This window comes from Nanorana parkeri, unplaced genomic scaffold (genome assembly GCF_000935625.1).
Source record: "Nanorana parkeri isolate BGI_ZX_2015 unplaced genomic scaffold, ASM93562v1 scaffold41, whole genome shotgun sequence".
NCBI classification, from domain to species: domain Eukaryota; kingdom Metazoa; phylum Chordata; class Amphibia; order Anura; family Dicroglossidae; genus Nanorana; species Nanorana parkeri.
In genome coordinates this window covers 1,823,930-1,844,955 of record NW_017306309.1, presented here as the reverse complement: position 1 = coordinate 1,844,955, position 21,026 = coordinate 1,823,930, and the positions used below count along the sequence as shown (strand labels likewise).

Here is a 21,026-nt window from a genome sequence, read left to right as displayed (position 1 = left end):
GTCTCCTGCTGTGATCTCCTCCCCCGATGCCTGTCACAGAGATCCGGCAGACACGGAGGAGAAGGAGGGGGTGGGTACAGCCAGACAGCACAACTTTAAAGGTAATTCTGAAACGAAAAAAAATGTTAACATTCATTATCTGTATATGCATTTACGTCTTTAGCTGTACATGGGCAGTACATCTTAGGACTTGCACACATGTACTGTCCATGTACTGTCTGGGAGCAGGACTGGGGAGGAACAACCTGGATTGTGTTTGACTTCATCTATCTGCATTTTATGCGGCTCCCAGTTTCTCAATTGTTACTGTGAGTCTGTTTACTTTAAAGACTGCCATTGTTTTGTTTGCTTATCACATCTCACATGGGGGTAAGCTGCAACCTCATTTAAACCCTCCAATCAGGTTGCGCCCATGTACATTTGGTAGGCACTGTACAGAAAGAAGGAGATATAAGGTATTGTTACCAAGCCATGTGCTCACTTTTACCTGGGACACAAAGGCATTTCAGTATGAACAGGTGTGAAGCTGAGAGGTAAAATGCCACCATACTTGTGCTGTACAGTGCTTTGTAAATACTATTTTGTGTATTTTTTGTAAATATGTAACCCTTCCAATAAATGTATATTGCTGATTGAATTACTTCTTTTGTCTAAAAATCCTTAAAGGAGAACTATGGGGTTAAAGAAGAACTATGGGGTTAAGTCTTTTCCCCATAGCTCTCCTTAGGGTAACGGGAGGACACAAACTAGCGTTCTCCCATCACCCTAAGCTCAATATACTGCGAGCTACAGCTCGCGGTATACTGAGACGCCGCAGCTGAAGCGGATCCCGACAATTATGTCTGGATCCGCCCAGCTGAGTGAGTGACAGCTGGCTATGCCTATCTATCTGCCTATCACGGCAGAGAGCTGTGACAGGATCGAGAGGTGAGCGAACGCCGGTATGTGTCCGCTCACCTCCCGATCTACTGAGCCGACCTGTGACAGTCTCATTTTCACAGGTCGGCTAGAACTATGAGGTGAGTGAAAAGCATAGTTCTCCTTTAATTAATGGGGGGAATGTTCTTATACTGATTGGAATATATTTACATATCCACCTTACCTGGTCAACAGTGAGTATACCTAGAAAGCAAACCTACACGTATACATTTATACATTTATACATTTTTAAGCTATTGAGATCTTTATATATATATATATATATACACACACACACACATATACACACATACATATACACACACAATTTTTGTAAACATTTAGCACATGGCAGCACATCACTGGCTGCCTGCTGGCTCTGTCTGAGTAGAGATAAAAATACATATGTGAAAAAGAGTCTGCCTGCCGGCTGAGAAAGAGTGCTAAATATTAATATGCAATATTTTACTTGTACCTTACTTTAAAAAAAAAGTTTTAGAGATGGGCATTAAGATCTAGATTACTGGCAACAATGTAAAGCTAAGGATTATGTGGCTGGGTGTACATTGGCTATTCATGGATAAAATATAGAAGCACTGGAAAGGAAGATAATATCATCTGTGTACATTCTACAGCTTCATTTCCAGTTATGACAGGCATATACGGTTGGGTATTTTCAAGATTTTAGGTCACAAAAAAAAAAAATATACATAACTGGTGCCACTGGTATTCTAAAGATGAAAATATCACATATGTTTAGTTTGGTACAAAAAAATACAGATGTAAGTATATATGTGTAGGTGCTGATGTTGGTTAAAGTGACATTAAAGTCTAAAAAAAATGTCCCTCCCCCCATGTTAATGTCAGCACTTACCTTAAATGATGTCTCTTAATCCGATCATCTTCTTCTTTCCTGATGTTTTCATCTGTCCATCCAGTGGTGCGGCGGCTCTCCGATCCAGCGCTGACTCCTCTGTCCCTGCAGGCACTTCCGATCCAGCGGTGTCTGCATGCGGGTGCACGTGTCCATAGACTTACCTTGCGTTTCTGCTCGTCTCCCGGCCGAGAATCCGAACTGCGCATGCGCCCGCTCCAAGATGCTTTGCGGCCGCTCGATGAGTTTCAGATTCTCCGGTGGGAGCGCACAGCAATAACACGGTAAGTGTAAACCGCTGTTAAAGTGTTTTGTTTTTTTAAAAACTTTTTGCCTATATCTACTGCTTGCTAGCAGTAGATATAGGCAAAAAAAAAAAAAAACAAGGGTTTAGAACCCCTTTAAGCATAAAGAGACTCAACATTTTATTTTAATTTTAAAAGCTGAAATTCCTCGGTAAGTATCAAGTGCAGTAACTCACAGCAATCAAAATACAATTTACCATTGCAAAATAATTCTTAATTCCTAGCCCTTGCATTGTTTAACTGTATATTTATTCTCAATGCACGGTTTTAAATGTATAAAACAGAAGTGATACTTACTTATAACATTCAACCTGTCGACAAGAAGAGACTGTGATGAAAGAGTCTGTTCTAGGACTGTATCTCAGAGGACCAGGTAAAAGAAACCCTGGTAAGTATCGTCCAAACGCATAGCTTTCCTGTTCAAAGAACATCAGCATTCCATCCATTGACTGAATACAAATCAGATCTCGGCCTGTAGAGAGGAAAGAAAAAGAAATACCAAAGGCTGAGCAATCTCCCTTAACTTTGTTTTCAGGTTCTACGTTTGTAAATTATTTGCAGAAAGTTCATATATATTTATGTAGCACCCTGTAGGCAGGAATGCTATTAAATTTAGTATTTTCAGATTGTAATCAGTCTGATGCTGATTTGTAGTCTATGTTTATTTGATTTCCTGATCAATCTGTCATCGTTTGCATCTGTCTTCTTCTGGGTGTAGTGCATGCTGGGGGAGGAGATCAATTCTTGGGGTGGACCAGGTGAGCTCTCTCTTCCTCCCCCGGGCCCTGACTGTGGGGAGGCTGCTATGGACTGTCTGAGATGGCTAGGCCTGAAGCCTGGGGACTAGCTATGTGCTTACACTGGGGCCTGAGTCTGGAGGCCCAGTGGTTACTACTGATGACAAGGATGAACATGACTGGTGACTTCTACCTCTAGTGCTGCTGTGCCAGATGTTTTTCATGCTGTGGATGGAGACAGCTACCACACTCTGCAATTTAAAAGAGTCTACATCTATCTTGATAATCCTAACCCTCAAGCTCTCTCTCTGAAGTTATACAATAAAGTACTCAGCATCATATCTACAGACATCGCTTTAATCGACCACCATCTAGGACAGTAAGTGCTTATGGGTAAAGTGGGTGAAAATATACATAGACAAAAAGATTACCGAGTTGTGGTAACCCATAGCAACCAACACTAGGATTAAGGTGTGCTAGTGTGCTCTGTATTTATTACGGAGGTTCATCCGAGGGTAACACAGGGAGACCCATTGCTGTATTACTGTATGCTGCTCCGTATGCGGTGCACTACATATACTAAGAGTCTTATTTATACTTTTTATACCCCTAAGCCAGTTGTCTTGTGCACCGCCTATACCAATCAACTAGCTAGCCTTTTAATTACAAGGTTTCCCGGACAATCATAATCGAGCCGGCTTCCCGGGCAATCAGAAAGCCAGGCAGCAAGTCATTACATGCCGCCCGGCTTCCTGATTGCCCCGGAAGCCGGCTCCATGCCAGTAGAAGCACTAGTATTGGTACAAGGTATATTTGCGAGTACTGAAAGTAAAATATCGATACTCGTAAACCGGAAAAACGGTATTGGTGCATCCCTACTGTATATTCATGCTTTACTTTTTCCAGCATGCCCAAGAAATGCTAACCCAATTCCTAGAAGCACCATGTTGGGGAATTCTTATCATGGCTTCAGTCAAGCTATAGGCCAGGTGGTTACGGTCTTGTTCCCTTCAGCTCATCGAACCTTGTATAGATTGATTGAATGGATGTATAAAAGTATAGTTTGTTATGTAGAAACAAGTAAGAGAGACTCTGGGTCATCTTGCTCAAAGTGAGCTCATTATGGATAAATAGTGAGACTGTCTTGTGGAAATTCTTGTCTAGAATGTCTAGACGGTTACACAAATGGGTTGGGCTGGCATTAATGAGGGGTATGTCAAATGTTAATCAGCTTCTTTGCATAAATGGTTAAGATGGTATACATATATCCTAAAATGTAAACAACTTAGCACTTCCCTTTTTCTTGTTAAACAGCCACATAGATAGGTTTCAAAAACGTGGATTATACTATCACTGCATTAAACAGTGGTCTGGATTATTCTACAAAAATAGCTAGAAAATATCTGTAACCATTTGTCCTCTTTTTTGTTCTATATAATGAAAGAGTGCAGAGCCATATCTATGCATTTGCAGAGCTAGTAGTGGTTGGTCCCATTCCAGTGAACTTGTTTTGTAATTTTGAAATTCAGCCAGTCTAGCTGAATGTGACTTACTACTACCAGCTATATAATGACATGGATACATGAAAACCTTCACAGACATATTGCCTTTGCATAGATAAAAAAAAGACTGACATTTACTTAATCATTACCTACACATCTATGACAAAAAGGCAGCCATTACTAGGGACATTTTTAGCATGAATGGAATATAACAAAACATTTGCTTTGCATTGGAAAAGCACCCAAAAATAAGCTTAACCATCAACAACACTACTGTGGTCTTCAACTTTCTTCAGATGAAAACCATTTCAAGTGGAATTCCTGTGGCAGAACTGGCATTGCGAAGTTCCAGATTCATGGTCCAGAATGGTCACTTGGTAACAGTGACAACACAAGCTGGAAACCACTGAATAACGTTTTCCATTAACGTGCCACAAATTAACAGTGCTAAATCTTATATTTGTTGAAAAAGAACAGCCTATGAATACACCGTCCTATGGTGAAATAGGAAACTAAGCAACGAAGGAGTAGATACCTGGAAATCAACCAAAGAGAAGCTTATCGGGAACAGTGGCCCTGTGCCAAAAACCACAGCCTAGCGCAGCAATGGCTTCTTTGCTTTTCAGTAAGCACAATGAGAAGGCATAAAATATAGTTTTCTTGTGGCACCGACCACCTGAGCCTTTGGCAACATGACTCACTGACCATAAAAGCCAGACCATGAGTAATAGATGTAAACTTTATTTAGGTCTGGCACTATGACAGGAGTACTCCACCCAAACCACTTCATTAAGCTAAAGAAATATTTAAATATATTGTTCAGACATCAGATAGAATAATCAAGTTAACTAGAACATGTAACTTACTGAAAACCATAAGGCTGGCAGAAAGAATGGCAACGTGCCTAAAAATGGAACTGCAGATTAGTTTGAAGCTTTGAGTAAAGACTCTCTGTGTGATTTTATTTTCACTGACAGGCAACTATTTCAGCCAGGCTGTATCAATTATGCAAGTACATATATCAAACGAAGGTAGCAATGCAGAACACTGTTCAGGTCTTTGCCACTGGGGGTTTCAAATCTTTCGTATAGGAAAATATATCAACTAAATACAAATCCAGAATGACTATTAATTCAGGAGACTCACTAAAAATTTCATTGAGGTCTATATACCATCTCAGATTTTGTAGTCATGTATAGATTACAATAACCCAGTATAACAAGCAGTAGAACACCATACAAAGCAGCAAAATACATTAGTGACGATAAGTATTTTATTGGTCTCAGTTAACAAGAAGGTGCAGTGTATTTCTAGTGGCCACCAATTGATGCGATTCATAAAGCCTTTGCAAAATTTCTCTGGCGGTATGCTCGTAGGAGGGGCAACGGAGCCCGGGAAGCATGGCGGGGGTGTCCGGCAGAAGCGATCTGGCGACAGGTAAGTCGCCAGGATCGCTTCTGTTGTAAAGCCGACAGTCGGCTCTACAAGTTTAAACAGAGTCCCGGCGGCAAAAGTCACCGGGAGTCTGTTTAAACAGCCCCGATGCTGGCGACATACACTGTACGTCGTCAGTCATGAAGGGGTTAAAAAGTCTTGCACCTAATTCATGAAAGTCTTGCAACAGTTTTGATCAGAGTTCTGACATGTGTGACAAATTCAGGTACTTATTATTTGGCCCACTTTCACAATTTATCGGTATGGCTGCAACTAATTAAAAAAGAACTACCGCCCATTCGTATGTAATAAAACCAGAGGTAATTAGGACCAACTCTAAGTTGGCATACAAAGACATTCCATGGCTGGCAGCAGAATGTAAACAAAGGATCCAGAAATGTTAATTGACATCAATGGCCAGTGGCCATATTTGGGAAATGACGTCAGTCAGCATCCCCACTCTTTTGTTTACATTCAGCTGTTGGCTAGAGATTTCCTGTCTATCTGAATGGGGTCGGGTGCATCATTGGTTGCTATGGCACTATTGATTGCAGATGCAGGCTAACAATGATGCAGATGTGGGCAGCAGTAAGTGGATGTAAGTAAGGGAATAGCTGCTAGACATCCCAGATCACAATCACAAGGAAGGGGAACATGGTAGGGAACTACTCTCTCAGCTTCCCCATTAGGCTCTGGCCTCTGTCAAGCTAAGGGGAGATGGGCCTGAGGGGGAGCTCAGCAAAGTTTTTTTCTTACCCTCTAAAGCACTGGTTCTCAACCACCAACTTTCTTACAATGTCAGACAAAATGTTGGGCCAGTTAGGGCTGCAGGAACAATGCTTGCTCATTCTTCCCAAAGTCCTGGTCAGCTGCTCTGTGCAGGCTATTCTGCCTGCTTCACAGCAGAGAGCAGAATACTGTGTTCCCATTGGGTATAGCCTCCCTGCAGGAGAGAAGAACAAAGCCAACCTGTGCAGATATGCTAGGGGCGTGAGGGGAACCTCTCCTATACACCCTGTCCCCTCTCTAAACTGCTTTTTCTGAGCAGGAGAAATCAGCATGGTAAAAACATCAGAGCGAGAAGAAGCAGTATTATGAATGAGTGAGCTGCAGAGAATTCAGGTAATGATTACAGCCATTCAGTGAAATACAACAAGCTATTGGCCTTCACTCTGTGAGGGAAAGAATAAAGGCAGAGAAAAATGCTCAGGCTGCTGACTAGTGGTCATAAAAGCACACGTGGAGGCTGCTAATGGATAAGTATTGGAGAGATGATTGTGGGGAGATTCTGATGGATAAACATAAGGAGGATTAACTTTCAGGGGGCAGATGAATATAAGGGGTTATAAACTGGGGGGGAGCCTGCTAATGGATGAATATGAGGAGAACTGGTGGAGCTGCACATCAGAGAGTGTCTTTCTGCAACAGTAACTAAACATATTTTTAACTTATTGCTCCCTTTTTAATACATTTTAAATACATATTTCACATTTTATTGTAGGAGTTGCAGTAGAGGCTTAAGCATTTGACAGTTGAATGACAGGGGCATCCTAATCTTTACTTGATAAGAAGTGGAGTCCCTGTGTACATCCTGGCCTTAGAGTCCAAAGGGGGTTCGACAGCAACACAAGGTTTGACCCACAGACTAGAAGACTAAGAAGTTGCATGCACTACAGCAGTGTTGTTACCTCAAGCACGTTTTAGGCCAAGTTGGTTTCACATTAGTTTTTAACTGCAGCCAACGGGAGCCAAAGTGGGTTACTCAATGTAAGTCTGCCTAAGCTGCACACACATTTAGCATCCAAATATTGCAATTGAATACGTCACAGTTAAGTTTGATTCAGCTATTTTTGCACTGCATTATATTTTTCTTTAATATGTTAGTTAAAAACGTAGCCTCAGGTTTTTCACAGCCAGAACGTCCACTTTATAACTGTTCACTGCCGCCAGTTGGCTTTGTCACTGACATATTTATATAGTGAAAATACAACCTGTTTTGATTTTCAGTGGATCAGATGGAATCATTTAGCTCACTCATATAGTTTCAGCATTTGCGGCCTCAGGAGACCTGCCATTGAACCAGAGTGTTACCTTCAAGCATCATGCAAGCTACTGTTGGTCTGTGGCCTTAACTTACTTTTGGTCGATATCAGTTTTTTTCAGCGTGATAGGAAAATCAAATTCACATAGTTTAACTAAACAGATGTTGCAGAGTTATAACAGCCATGGATTCAGGAACTGTGACCATTGTTGGGACCCAGACTCCTGTGCCTTGTGGAATATTGAAGAATTCTGTCTAATTCTCTTTGATGCACAGCGCTACATACTGTGTTTGATGCAACAAAAAAAGAAAAGAAAAAAAACAACACAGTATATATCGTGATGTTTGGGGAAGTTAGCACAAATGGTGAGCGCTTAAAGTCTTGAAGCCGCTTTAACATAAAACAGAACAGTCTTATACAGTATTTGTTTCATAACAGAAACACGCCTTTCTTCAGTAAAAACACAAGGTCCGCTTGTATTTCAGCAAACATAACATATTATATAACCTCACCGACTCCTGGTTGTCACACATACTCCATGTGTCCTTGGACATTATGGTTTTTCTTAACAGAGTCACAGTCCACAGCCATGCTCAATACTGGTTAGTTAGCATCTCTCAATAGCTTCTACACCTCTCATGTGACTCTTAGACATCCCTTGTGTGTCACTGGCTCTCCAAGCCTCCTTGGCTGTCTTCCAGGTGCCTCCATCACATACACAGCCAACTGGCTCCACTCTGACTTCTGGGTGGCGTCCTCCTGACTCCTGAACACTGTCTGTTCCTCTTCCACAGCTGGATCCCTGAACATCATCCAGCACCCTGTCTTATAGCACGTCGTTTCAGTCATGTAGCACGTGTCAGACAGTGAGGACTTCGTTTCTCTACCGGCAACTCCGGCCAGGGACTCCGAGCACGGGAGCGCCCCATCCATTAGAGCGTGGACCATTCCCAAGATTGTTTTGGCACTTCAGAAGAGGGGCATCCCCTTCTCAGCCACGACGAGAAAGGCGGAACTTTTTAGGTTACCGTTCCCCCCGTCTGCTGCTAGTGGCAGCACTGATCAGGTCTCGCTGCAGACTGTGGTCACTTCATTGACGCAGATCCATTCCACCCTCAACACGATCACCACCTCGCTACACGACCTTCAGGACCGAGTCTCTGGCTACCGCAGTGCCAGTGGCCATACCTCAAGTGGTGCCTTGTACCTCTGCGGTGTTAGCGGGGAATGACGGCACCCTGGTACCCCGTGCTTCAGGTATAGCGGCCTCCCCTCCTAATGTTACCCCTGCGCACTTTGTTCCTAGCAATTTAAGGAAAGACATCAATTTGGCTTCACTGACCCCAGACTTAATCGCAAGCTAACCATACCCGAGTTTGTATTAGCATTTGGGGTATTCAGGGATGTGGTGTGTTCAGCTAAACCCCGCAGGAGGGAGGAGTTGGACGCATATTTGCATATAGTGGTGGATCTGGGCTATAAATATGGAGGTTATGCCTTCTACGATTACCACAGGGCTTTTTCAGCAAAAGCTGCCGCTGCGTTATCCCAGTTTCAGTAAGTGGTTGATTGGGGAAAAATTAACACGGAGTTATTCTGCAGGCACTTCGCAGGTCTCAAGTCCCCCGTGTGTACCATCTGCCAGTCATCAGCTCATACGGCCGACTGGTGCCCCACACCGGCACCAGCATCAGCTGATACAGGCACTCCGCACAAACCCACGGTTTGTTGCCCACCCCATCTAGTTCAGCCTCCACTCAGTTCGACAAGTTGGGCCGACCCATTCTATACTTGGGGAAGGCACAGATTTGCAACAATTTCAACCACAAGTCATGCAATTACCCGCAGTGTCATTCGTTGCATATCCGTTCCTCATGTTTTAGAGCTCACGCCAAGTTTAGTTGCACATTAAAGAATGCGCTGCAGCCGTGACTAAGCCGGGTGGAGGTGTGGGTGTTGACTGATTATCTGCGAGATTATCCAGATCCCTTGTTATTAGCTTTCCTGACGGAGGGATTCGTGTCAGGGTTTCACACAGGGTTAGTCACATTGCCTCAATCCTCATACGAATGTGACAACTTGCGCTGTGCTTAGGCTGATCTGGTCAAGGTTGATTCTTTGCTACAGACTGAACTGGACAAGGGTTTTGTCATAGGCCCCTTTGTGGAACCGCCCTTTTTTGTTTTATCACTTGCACACCCGGTTGCTTACACTCACATTTACGGATGTTGCATCCTGGAAGAAATAATGTGATATCTCATTACAAAACACAAGGTGTATTTTTTTTATTTCTAGTATACCACCACACTGGGAAGGATTTTAAAGCTTTGTGCGCGATATTATAGATTTACGTTGTATATTTAGTATGATGCTGAGACCCTCCACAGCCCAGCTGAGACTCTCCATAGACCTGCTGAGATCCTCCAGACCCCTGATGAGACCCTCCGCAGCCCTGCTGCTGAGACCCTCCACAGCCCTAGTTCCTGAAGAAATCAGGCCGGCACCGTACAACAGCACAGATTATGTAGCTTATTATTATTCTGCATTGCTGTATAATAGATTGATGGAATTTTTAGCCCTCTGTAGTCATTCTGCATTGCTGTATAATGCATTGCTGGGATTTGTAGTCATTTATAGCCGATAATATTATTTTGCATTGCTGTATAATGTATTGCTGAGATATACTGTATAGTCCTCTATAGTTGGTGGTATTCTGCATTGCTATATAATGTATTGCTGAGATTTGTAGTCCCTTAACAGCTTGGAGTCAGTGGCAGAACTACCAGGGTCGCAGCGGTTGCAGCTGCGACCAGGCCCTGGCGCTCCACCACCGCCCAGAAATCATTAGTCTGTATTGTTTTAGAAAAACTGTCACATGACACACAAAAAAATGGTATCGTCGAGTACTTGAGGAAAAGTATTGTTACTCGGTCTGTAAAAAATGGTATCGGTGCATCCCAAGTTCATAAAATAATTAAAATGTAACTAGCATCCACACCTTAGAATTCACTCATAAGGTATACATACATGCCCTTTAACAAATTACCCCTATAAACATGAACATATCTTGCGGAGCAGAAGCCACGACCACAGGAAAACACAGAGTGCAATGTTGCAGTGAGTGGTCAGTGGTGATGAGGAGTACTGCTTTGGAAGTTTTTTGTTGAAATAATAATTATTTGTGGGATGTAAAAAGGATGACTAAATAAGAAGCGTTTATTATATTTTCTGTAGTGGTCCCTCTATTTTCAAAAATTGTGATGATCCATTACCCTTGTTAAATTTCATCTTGCAAGTCAAACTTATTTTGGTATACGGCCCACATAAACCTGCAACGTGCTCATTTTTGTGATATTTCCAACACAATCGTAAAAGTCATCCTGGCTGTTGGACTTGTCTTACTCAGCACATTATTCTCTCGTTCTGCTAAGTACATTTGACAACCAATGATGCTTGGCAGCACTGCCACAGCTCAAGATACGATGCTGCAGGAAAATAGCAGTGCAACAGTCAACAATAACTGATAATAAAAGCTTCACACTTGTTGTGTTCTCTTCTATTCTAAAAAAGAATTTCACGTTAAGTTAGGTAAATTTGGATTCACATTTATAGTTCATTGTAAATATATAACTGCAATGTTGTAAAACCTCTAGTCGAGCCACAATATTGTCTATATGTATAGTTTATATCGCATATGTCAAATACAAGGAAAAGGCCCGCCTCATTTTCTTGGGCCCGCCAGTCCCGAGCTCTGTACCGGCAAGCAAGGTTAATTTTTTTTTTTAAACTAGCTGATGCTTGGGACTGCAATTTAGCTGGCTGCCCTTTGAGGACCCCGCACCTCCATGTTTCTCATTGGCACCTCCCTCCTGGGCCGCAGGTTTCTCCTCGCCTGCACGTTTGTCTTTGGCCGCACCCCCCTCCTGGGCCACAGGTTTCTCACTGCCAGCACATTCCTCTGCACCTCTGCCTCTGGTTTCAGCAGCTACTAGTCCTGCTTAGTGTATCTGGGACTGACTGTGTGTGAGGGCATTACAAGTGTCAGCAGTCCCTGTCCATTTAACAGGCCCTCACACACAGGAGTGTCATATAATGGACAGGGACTGCTAACCTTTTTAGTGACCTCACATACAAGACACCAGGACTATCATATTATGATTAGTGGGCTTGTGCTTTGTACCGCGGCAATCAGCAGGGTCAATTTGTTCAATTTTTTTTTTTGTAAGAGCTTGTTTACTGCTATGCTTATCAAACGGTTTTGCTGAAATCCATGAGTTGTTCCGTTTAGGAAAGCACTGTTTTGTTAAAGGAGTTTGACTCACAACCCTCGTCATAGCCCTTAGTGAGTTTGGATTTGACTCCCCTAGTCTATATGGTTAATAATTATTTCACATTAAGGTAGTAAATTCCCTCTAGTCTGGCCACCTTATTGATCACTTTGTCTATTGGCTATTTGTAAAGCAATTAAGGAAAGGAAGGGAGGGAGACAGGTTCTAGCATGCTGCTAACAGAGCGAAGGTCCTATCTACTTCAGATATGACTGCCTCTTTGTCGATTGGATTTGCTACAGCTTTTGTGTTTGAAATTTCCAATCAAGCAATCCTTGACAACTTTCTGACTTATTGACTTCTATGGCCAAACCTTTCTTGGCCATAGTTCTCTTTAGGCCTGGTTCACAACTACGCACTGTAAAACGCTCAACATGTGAAAACCAATAATTGCATACGGGCATGGTTCCCACCTGGGCGTTTTACAGCGCGTAGGAACGCGCTGAAAAACGCCCTACGCCCAAAGAAGTACAGGAGCATCTTTGGGGCGTATTTTCCACGCGTATCCATTAGGATACAGCCGGATAGCCCTCGGAAACGCGCGTGATTCTTTTAACGCAAATCGTGGTAAAAACGCGTGGCACGAAAAGAGCGGCAAACGCGCACATTCCGTAACGCCCAGGTGTGAACCCAGCCTTAGGGTCACAGGAAGTCATTTAGGCTGGGTTCACACCTGGGCGTATGGAATATGTGCGTTTGCCGCGGGTTTTTACCGCGATTTGCGGTAAAAACGCACAACAAATGCGCGTTTCCAAGGGCTATCCGGCTGTATCCTAATGGATACGCGCGGCAAATACGCCCCAAAGAAGTTCCTGTACTTCTTTGGGGGTAGGGCATTTTTCAGCGGTATGTGATCGCGCATTTCCCGATCTAAGTATGGGGATGAGTGTATTTAGGAGCACCACTGCCTCCAATGGTTCAGCTCTTTGGACCATGCCATATCATAGGTCTCAGAATCATTAGAGTGGTAAAAAAGGTAATTACATTTTTTTTATGTTTCTGTTTAGGTTTATTGGGAGCTGGGTAGTGGGTTGCTTAAAGCTGAGTTTCAGGCAAACTACATTGGGGTTATCACTAATGTTGCCTTCATGGTCCACATGATCATGCAGTTGTATTTTGGTAAAAAAATATTTTACCACCTTTTTCTGCCTTTCAAAATGTGCTACCTGATGCCATTAACTTTCTTGATCACTTAGTCTACGTGCAAAGAGAAGGAACAAGATTGCAGCAACATGTCATTTGACAATGAAAAGTGACACCTCCAGGTCACTGAGCAATGTTCAGAAATACACAGGTAAAAAAAAATATAGGAGGAGAGCTCTTTTCCTGCCAAAGGATTTTAATTTCTGTGCATGAGAGCACACCCCTCTCCGGCAGATAACGGGACGTGCATTTTGTTTTGTTTTTTGCTGCAGTTTCTCAACACCCCCAGCCTGGACAATGAAGAACTAGCACACTATTCAGCTTTTCTCTTTGTCACTTTACTCTCAACTCTTATCAGCATGCTCCTTGCACTTCCGGACAGCTGGCTTGTGTTCCTTCTCCCTCTCCAAGAGAGATGCACAGTATCAATTCATTCAGAGCAATATTAATTTGTGTCTTTTATATCTGTCTGGAGGTACGTTTTCACCTTGTTTGAATGATGGATTAGTTCAAACCATTCATTCTAGGTATACTTTTGTTTTAGTGTAATTTCTTCTATTCCTTTGCATTGACTGATCTGGTGATTTCATGACAATCACTGTGTTCAAAGGTACTTTCCAAAGTCTATAAACTGATAAAAGGGGGTTAATAATAAATACAATTAAACACAAAAGCATTTACTTGCCAAATGTATCCTGTTTATTTTTTTTTTCTAATAATCAGGTGACTTGATACATTTGTAATTTTTAATGGAAAGGAAAATGCTATGTACCCAAAACCACATTTTACGGCCCACTGAAATGCAACAGTTAAACATCATGCTTTGTTAAAATTCTCTGATAAATTGTAGCCAAGCTCAGTAAGAGGGCTGACTTTGAAACATGGCAGTAAGAACTATTTAACCTTCAAGGACACAACTCAGCTGATAATTTTTTTCTTCCTAGCACCTAATAAAACTGTTTCTTCCAGAATTGTGGAAAAGTTAAGTACAGTCCTGTCTTATTATAAGGTTTCCTGTTACAAGGCTATATGGTTTACACACATGTTATGTTTCAATATAAAGGGGGAAAAAAGTCCTCCGTATAACACACTCTTTGTTGCAATGCTCCCAACATTTTCCCTCATGGCAAAGAGTGTAATGAAAGTAAAAGGAATCCAGAAAGCTAGCTGGTCCCTTTCCTGTCCTTTGTACCGTCTTGGTTTTCTACTTCCTCTTGTTTTTACTTCCTATTTTGACCTCCTGGGCTAAGGTTCCTATTCCATCTAAGTACAACGGACTATTATATGATGTAAAAAGACAGCTTCTTGCCGCACTAGGGACTGGCAGACAATCTGGGCAACAATGAGATCAAGAGGCAAAGATCTCAAGTTACACGTGTGTCAATGGAAACACCTAATTGTGACATATCAGGCCTCAAATTCCTTCATTTCAAAGGTCTATTTCAATCAGGTAGCCACTGAACTTCTCTTTCTATTTATTCTTGTAACGGAATGTCTCTCGGCAACACATTAATAATAATTACCATCACACATACTTGTACTTCTTTTTGTAGTTGTTTTAGTCATGGTTGTGTTGTTCTCAATGATTATGACAATTTACCAGTTTGCAAATGTTTTAAATAACAGAGTATAAAGAATGCTAACTGTACATTGCTTTTTGCATGTACCCAAATAACTTTCTTCTAACCTCCTGGTTAGATGTTTGTTTCTACATGGCAAGCCTTTAAAAGACAACTATGACAAAAAATCTCTTCTGCTGTAATGCATCTAAAAAGCACTTTTGCACTGTATTCGGACTGTTTAAAAAAGCTTGGAGATGTTGTTCGAACTACTACAAAATTCAATAAAGATATATTGTTTAAAAAAAAAAAAAGCTTGGAGAAAAGAACATCAGTAAAGGATATGGGATGATCACTAGCCTCATGTTAATTTCACTGTAATACTATAAAAACACATCTAGTCTGCTGTTAAAGCATTTAACAATAGCCCAACAATCCACACACATTAAAAATCCATGCTCAATAAAAAAGCCAGCATCAATTACATCACAGGCTGTAGTGCAAAAGCTCAAAAGTAGATCATGAGTGGATAGGCAAACGTCCCCTCACGTCAGGAATAGTGGCCATCAATATTCTTCAGTATTTATCTTCTTCAGCAAAAGCAAGTGGAAGTTGATAAAGAAGCAAAATATACAAATATGCTGTAAAAGCACTACTAAAAACACACACCATGGAAGAAGATAGCTATCCTTTTAGAGAATGTATAAAAAGATCACAGGTCCTTTACTGAGGCAGAACACTGGCCCATGGACAGAACTGTTTAGGCCTTTTAGTGGTGGTGGTTCATTAAATCTCTTCCAAAAAAAAAAAGGCCTCTGGAACAATATTCATCCGACTTTCCCAACTTGCTGAAAAATCTCTCTCCAAGTTGACTGATCCTTACCTATTGAAGTACTGAACTTCACATGGACATGCTGCCTCAGTTCATGGCACTGCAGAAGACAGGCAGGTTACTATTCTTATGGAAACCTCAGTTAACCTAGGGGTTACTGGAAAGTAATCCCAAACAACAGGGCCAGAGAAGTTTAATTTACATCATTTTATTTACTCTTTGGACTTAAAACAATGCTACTTTTTGGCCTAAGGTAGAAATGCAGTATGTTTTAATGCAAATATGCATGAATGATTCAAAAAATGTTTATGAAAATAAATTTTAGGCACAAAAGTACCAAATATAATGCCAGTAAACAAAGCAGAAATTATATTCTTTTTAAGCGAGTCAAAAATCATGTGAGAATATTAGACAATTATGTGCCACCCTCTGGAGTCAAAAGCACTTATCAAGCCCACACAACACTAAAGAGGTCTATTTATTAATGCTCAAGAGGAAGATTACGTATTATTATCATCACGTACCTTTTTATCAATAAGAGTCTTTTTTTTTTTTTATATGACCAATTATTTCCGGCATGGTCACAATAACATTGTTCATGTATGTTATTTCTTCATATTAAACAGTTTTTTTACCTTTTTTTTCTTGTATCATTACAAAGAAATTTCTCTCTTGTAATGACAACTTTGTAAATGATCTATTGCGATAAGGGATTTTGCCTACTTTTTATACACTTTATTATTACCTTTATTTTCTGTATTCCCTCCCCCCCACCCCCAATGAAGGGGGAGTGTCCAGCCCCCCAAAACATCCCGTTAGCCTGTTGATAATTGTGGAAACAATAATTGTTGTTTTGGCGCTCCCTAGTGCTTGATTAGAAACATCTTTATAAATGTTTTCACTCAAGGTTCACACAACTTTTACTCAAATTGTGACGTTTTTCTAATTGGATTCAATTGGAAAAATGTGTGAATCATGGGTGAAAGTTGTGTGATTCTTGGGAGAAATCATTTACTAAATGCTCCTATATGAACTAGTACCAAAATCAAGGTACTATGTGATGCAGCAGCCTCTTAGGCTGGGTTTACACATAGGCGTATAGAATATGCGCGTTTGTCGCGCGTTTCGTGCTGCACGTTTTTACCGCGATTTGCGGTAAAAAAAATACGCAACAAACGCGCGTTTCCGATGGCTACCTGGCTGTATCCCAATGGCAAATCCTGTACTTCTTTGGGCATAGGGCGTTTTGCAGCGCGTTCCCACGTGCTGTAAAACGCCCAGGTGGGAACCATGCCCATAGGCAATCATTGGTTTTCACATGTTGAGCGTTTTACAGAGCGTAGGAACGCGCTGTAAAACGCCCAGGTGTAAACCAGGCCTTAAAGTTACCTTTCCTGACTGAGCCCGATCCTTTTTCATCTGTGTCTGACATGCTTCCCCTCTCAGACTCACACTGGGAGGGTTTCAGCAACAAAGGTAGTGATGTCAATCCAGAAAGTAGTGGGCTGGACAAGGTGCTGGGTGACAAGCTACAGGCTTCTGACTCAATAGTGGCAAAGCAACATTTTTTGAAACCTACATGAAAGTAGCAACTCTACTATGAATTCAAGATCAGTGCAGCATTGTTGCCACACCATCACAGGAAGCTGAGTTAGGTTGAATTCACTGGCAGGACCAACATGTATTTGTGGGACTTTGCAGGGGGGGTTTTGAGAAAATAGTAAGTTCAAATGCACATATGTTGTTGATGGGAGGCTATAGTTGTACTTTGAGTAATTACAAACATTGGGTGCATGTGTTCAAGCAGCATCTCACCTGTCTGCATTCCACTAGATTATAGAGAACATTCACTACATTCCAGAACACCAGTGCAGGTTTGAGCACGAGCATGTATTATGGCCCGTGGCCCTGTGCACAGGATCACAGGCAGACATGCATTAACTTGCAGACAGACATTAGTGTTCAGGCCTGCACACATTAGGGTGCAGGCACATGCACATTAGCATGCACGCTTAGCGCCAAATGGTCTATATAAACAGATGTGTGCCGTGGACAGATTGCTTAGTCGTCTTCAGCTAGTTTCTGATTACCTGTGACCTGACCAGCTTATTCTGCTTACCCGAGTATGACCCAGCCTGCCTTCTGACCTGCCTTTGAATCTCTGCCTGCCCATTTTGACCTCAGCTCATGCCGTCGACTTTGCTTCTGAGTCCTCATTTGGTATCCTGCTGCCCAGCTGTTACCAACCTCAGTCGACTCTGCTTCTTTCTCCTGATTTGGTACCCTGCCATCTGTTACTGACAATGGCTCGTGTCTCAGCAATGCTCCTGTCCTGACAACCCGATGTTGAGTTTTAAAAAGGTTATCTCTCTAGCACTCCATGGGGTTGATTTACTAACCTTATAAACACATCACAAACATGTATACACCTCTGTAGTGTGTTCCCTCAGAGCATGATCTATGGGTGGAATCTAAACACCTTTGTAGTGTGTACACACCCAGCAGGTGTGTTGTGCAAAGCCCTGCATGAATTGCAAGGTGATGTTGTGTAAATTAGCTCTATGTTGTGTTGCTTGCGTTGATGAATGCAGGAATGTAAATGCATGAGCTAACCATTTTTGTCTAAACTGTGAAGCAGCATTATATATGCATCATGTGCATGATTTTTCCATATATGGCATTAGTGGAAATATGGTTTTAGAGACTTTTTGGTTGATAAATACGTTTTGCTGTGTGAAAATCACACGCACCTGGTGCGTGCGTGTGTTTAGGTTAGTAAATCACCCCCCATGAATCAAAAACATGAGATAAAAGACTTCCTATGATCTACAATCCTTCCTACTATCTACAATTCTTAATATTTACCTCTTCCTAGAAGAGAGTGCAGTAAACATTCATTCGTACACTCATTGAGTATTTAGGGGCATCTGAAAACATGTCTGAATAGTCGGGGGAGATTCAGGAAGCATTCACTAAAAGTGTAGATTCTGCTATAGTCATCTGACAAGGATTTTACAGAGCATACATCTGTTTCCAGTGTAACTTTCTCTGGAAAATAGCTCAACACAGAGGGTTCACCTTCTCCGCAACTTTACCATTTTATCACCACCATCTTCAGGTGAATCCTGGCCGCATGAAGGCGCAATCATCAACATAAAGCAGTTTCTAAAAGTACGGCTATAAAATAAATCATTGGCACAACAGTTAACAGTTAACCCCCTCCCCAATGTCCCCCACCATTTAAAAAAAAGTACCTACCTCCAGAACACGTTCCTGTGCCTTCTCCTTCTCTTCATAACTGCTCCTGCTGGCTCTGACATCACAACCGAAGAACAGATCACTCTGCCGCTCACTGCTGCAGAGCCCACCATAGACCCCGCACAGCTAACCAGAGACCCTGCAGAGCTCACCTGAAAACTGACCCGAGAGTGACCCCGCAGAGCCCACCTGACACCCCGCAGAGCCCACCCGAGACCCCACAACATGCACCTGAAACCCCCACAGCACCCACCTGAGACCCCACACATACCAGAGACCCTACACAGCCCACCTGTGAGTGACCCTGCAGAGCCCACCATAGATCACTTCGCGCCCACCTGAGACCCCGCACAGCCAACCTGAAAGAAACCCTTCAGAGCCCACCATAGACTCTCTATGGTGGGCGCTTTAGGGTTTCAGGTGGGCTGCTCTGGGATCTCTTTCCCTGCACACTGTGCTCCTCTTACCTGTTAGCCCCAAGCTGCCCATGGCTGGGCCCCAGTCTCCTCGGCCTCCTCCACCGCCGCCTCCTGGCCTCCTCCTCCACCAGCGCCACAAGGCCCCGGCCGCCTCCTCCTCCACCAGCTCCAGTGCTGCCACTGCCGCCACAGGGCCCTGACCTCCACCACCATCGCCGGGCCCCGGCCTCCTTCTCCCACAACTACTGCCGGGCCCCGGCCTCCTAAACCGGGACCCCCTCTGCCCCGGGCCTCACAGTGACCGTGCGGGTCTCTATGGTGATTGTTACGCCACTGGATAGTGGTGAATATCCAAGCCTGCACTTATCTGCTCTGTGCCCGAATAACAGCTTCATTCATTTATATGGAAGACCAAGTCTGTCATTCAAGCAAGAAAACCAATTTCTGTGCTCTGGGGGCTAAGAAAAATCAGGAAAAAACATTTTAAACATCTACATGCTCAGAAGGATTGTGTCAGCTATAGAATCAAAGCATATTTGTTTTAAATTTGCTCTTGTAAAGTTGGGATTAACCTTATATTTCCTGTACTACCCAATCTGACTCTATTACAGGATGCTGCATACACATTATAACCATCTAGGTTTATCTAAGAAGCTGAAGGAGGAACACGTCTAATTTATCAAACAACGTCTATTAGGAACTCACAAGATTACATTAGTACTGTTGCTGTGTTGCAAAATAAGCCAGGTGTCTGATCATTTTCACTGTGTGGCTACTAGATAGGTTTGATTTGTATAATGCTCACAACTTACATGTGCTGTCTTAATATGGGGTGCCCCTCCAAATTCCTTAATACAACGTTACTAGCAACTGAACACAGTTGAGTTATCAGTAGACTACCTCTAAGAATCTGAATAAGGTATCCGTTCGATAAAAACAAATACTATCTCTTTGTATTTAGTTTTGAGTCCTGGCTTAGATTCTTTAAGTATTATAATTACATTACAGATGCTGTATATTCTTTAATATTTTATAATATATAAGATATAAATAAAAAAAATATAAATATAAAAACAGTCCAATGGAGACACTCACAGGCCTTGTAATGGAGCACTCCACAAACAAATGTATAGGTCGATGTTTCGACAAGGCACTGCTTCCCTTTCTTAAAATGTCGACCAATACATTTGTCAGTTTGTATCTAACTGTCTTAAGTGCACCCTAGAGATTTTTAATTGTGTCTGAGTGTGGTACCCACCACTGGACCCTTATATATATGTGTGTGTATAGATATATATGTTTTTTCTTTCGTTTCATACACAGTTTAGACTAGATGAAGTGACGTACTTAGAATTATATATTCTTTAAGTTTTATAGAAATCAATAATTACATACTAGGATTGTAAGCTCTCACAAACAGGACCCTCCTAACCCTCCTGTACTGAAATTGTATTGAACTGTACTCTCTCCCTTAATTTTGCAAAGCGCCGTGCAAACTGTTGGTGCTAAAGAAATCCTGTAATATATATTATATATACCTTTTTTTCCCATACACAGTATTAATGAAGTCACAGATTTAGAAGTAGAAAACTAAATTTAACTCAAATACTGTTGATGCTTATTTACAGTACTTTCCAAATTAAAGCTGCAGAGCCACCTAGTGGTTTTAAAAGAA

General features: G+C 42.1%; 1 protein-coding gene across 1 annotated transcript in view; it reads right to left on the bottom strand.

Annotated features, from left to right (window-relative positions):
* The window catches only part of BBS9 (Bardet-Biedl syndrome 9), a 248,417-nt gene that overhangs the window by 189,167 nt on the left and 38,224 nt on the right, over nucleotides 1-21,026 (bottom strand). The window contains exon 7 of the mRNA XM_018571278.1: nucleotides 2,395-2,569. Within this exon, the coding sequence (XP_018426780.1) occupies nucleotides 2,395-2,569 (175 nt within the window). The remainder of the gene's footprint in view (nucleotides 1-2,394; nucleotides 2,570-21,026) is intronic.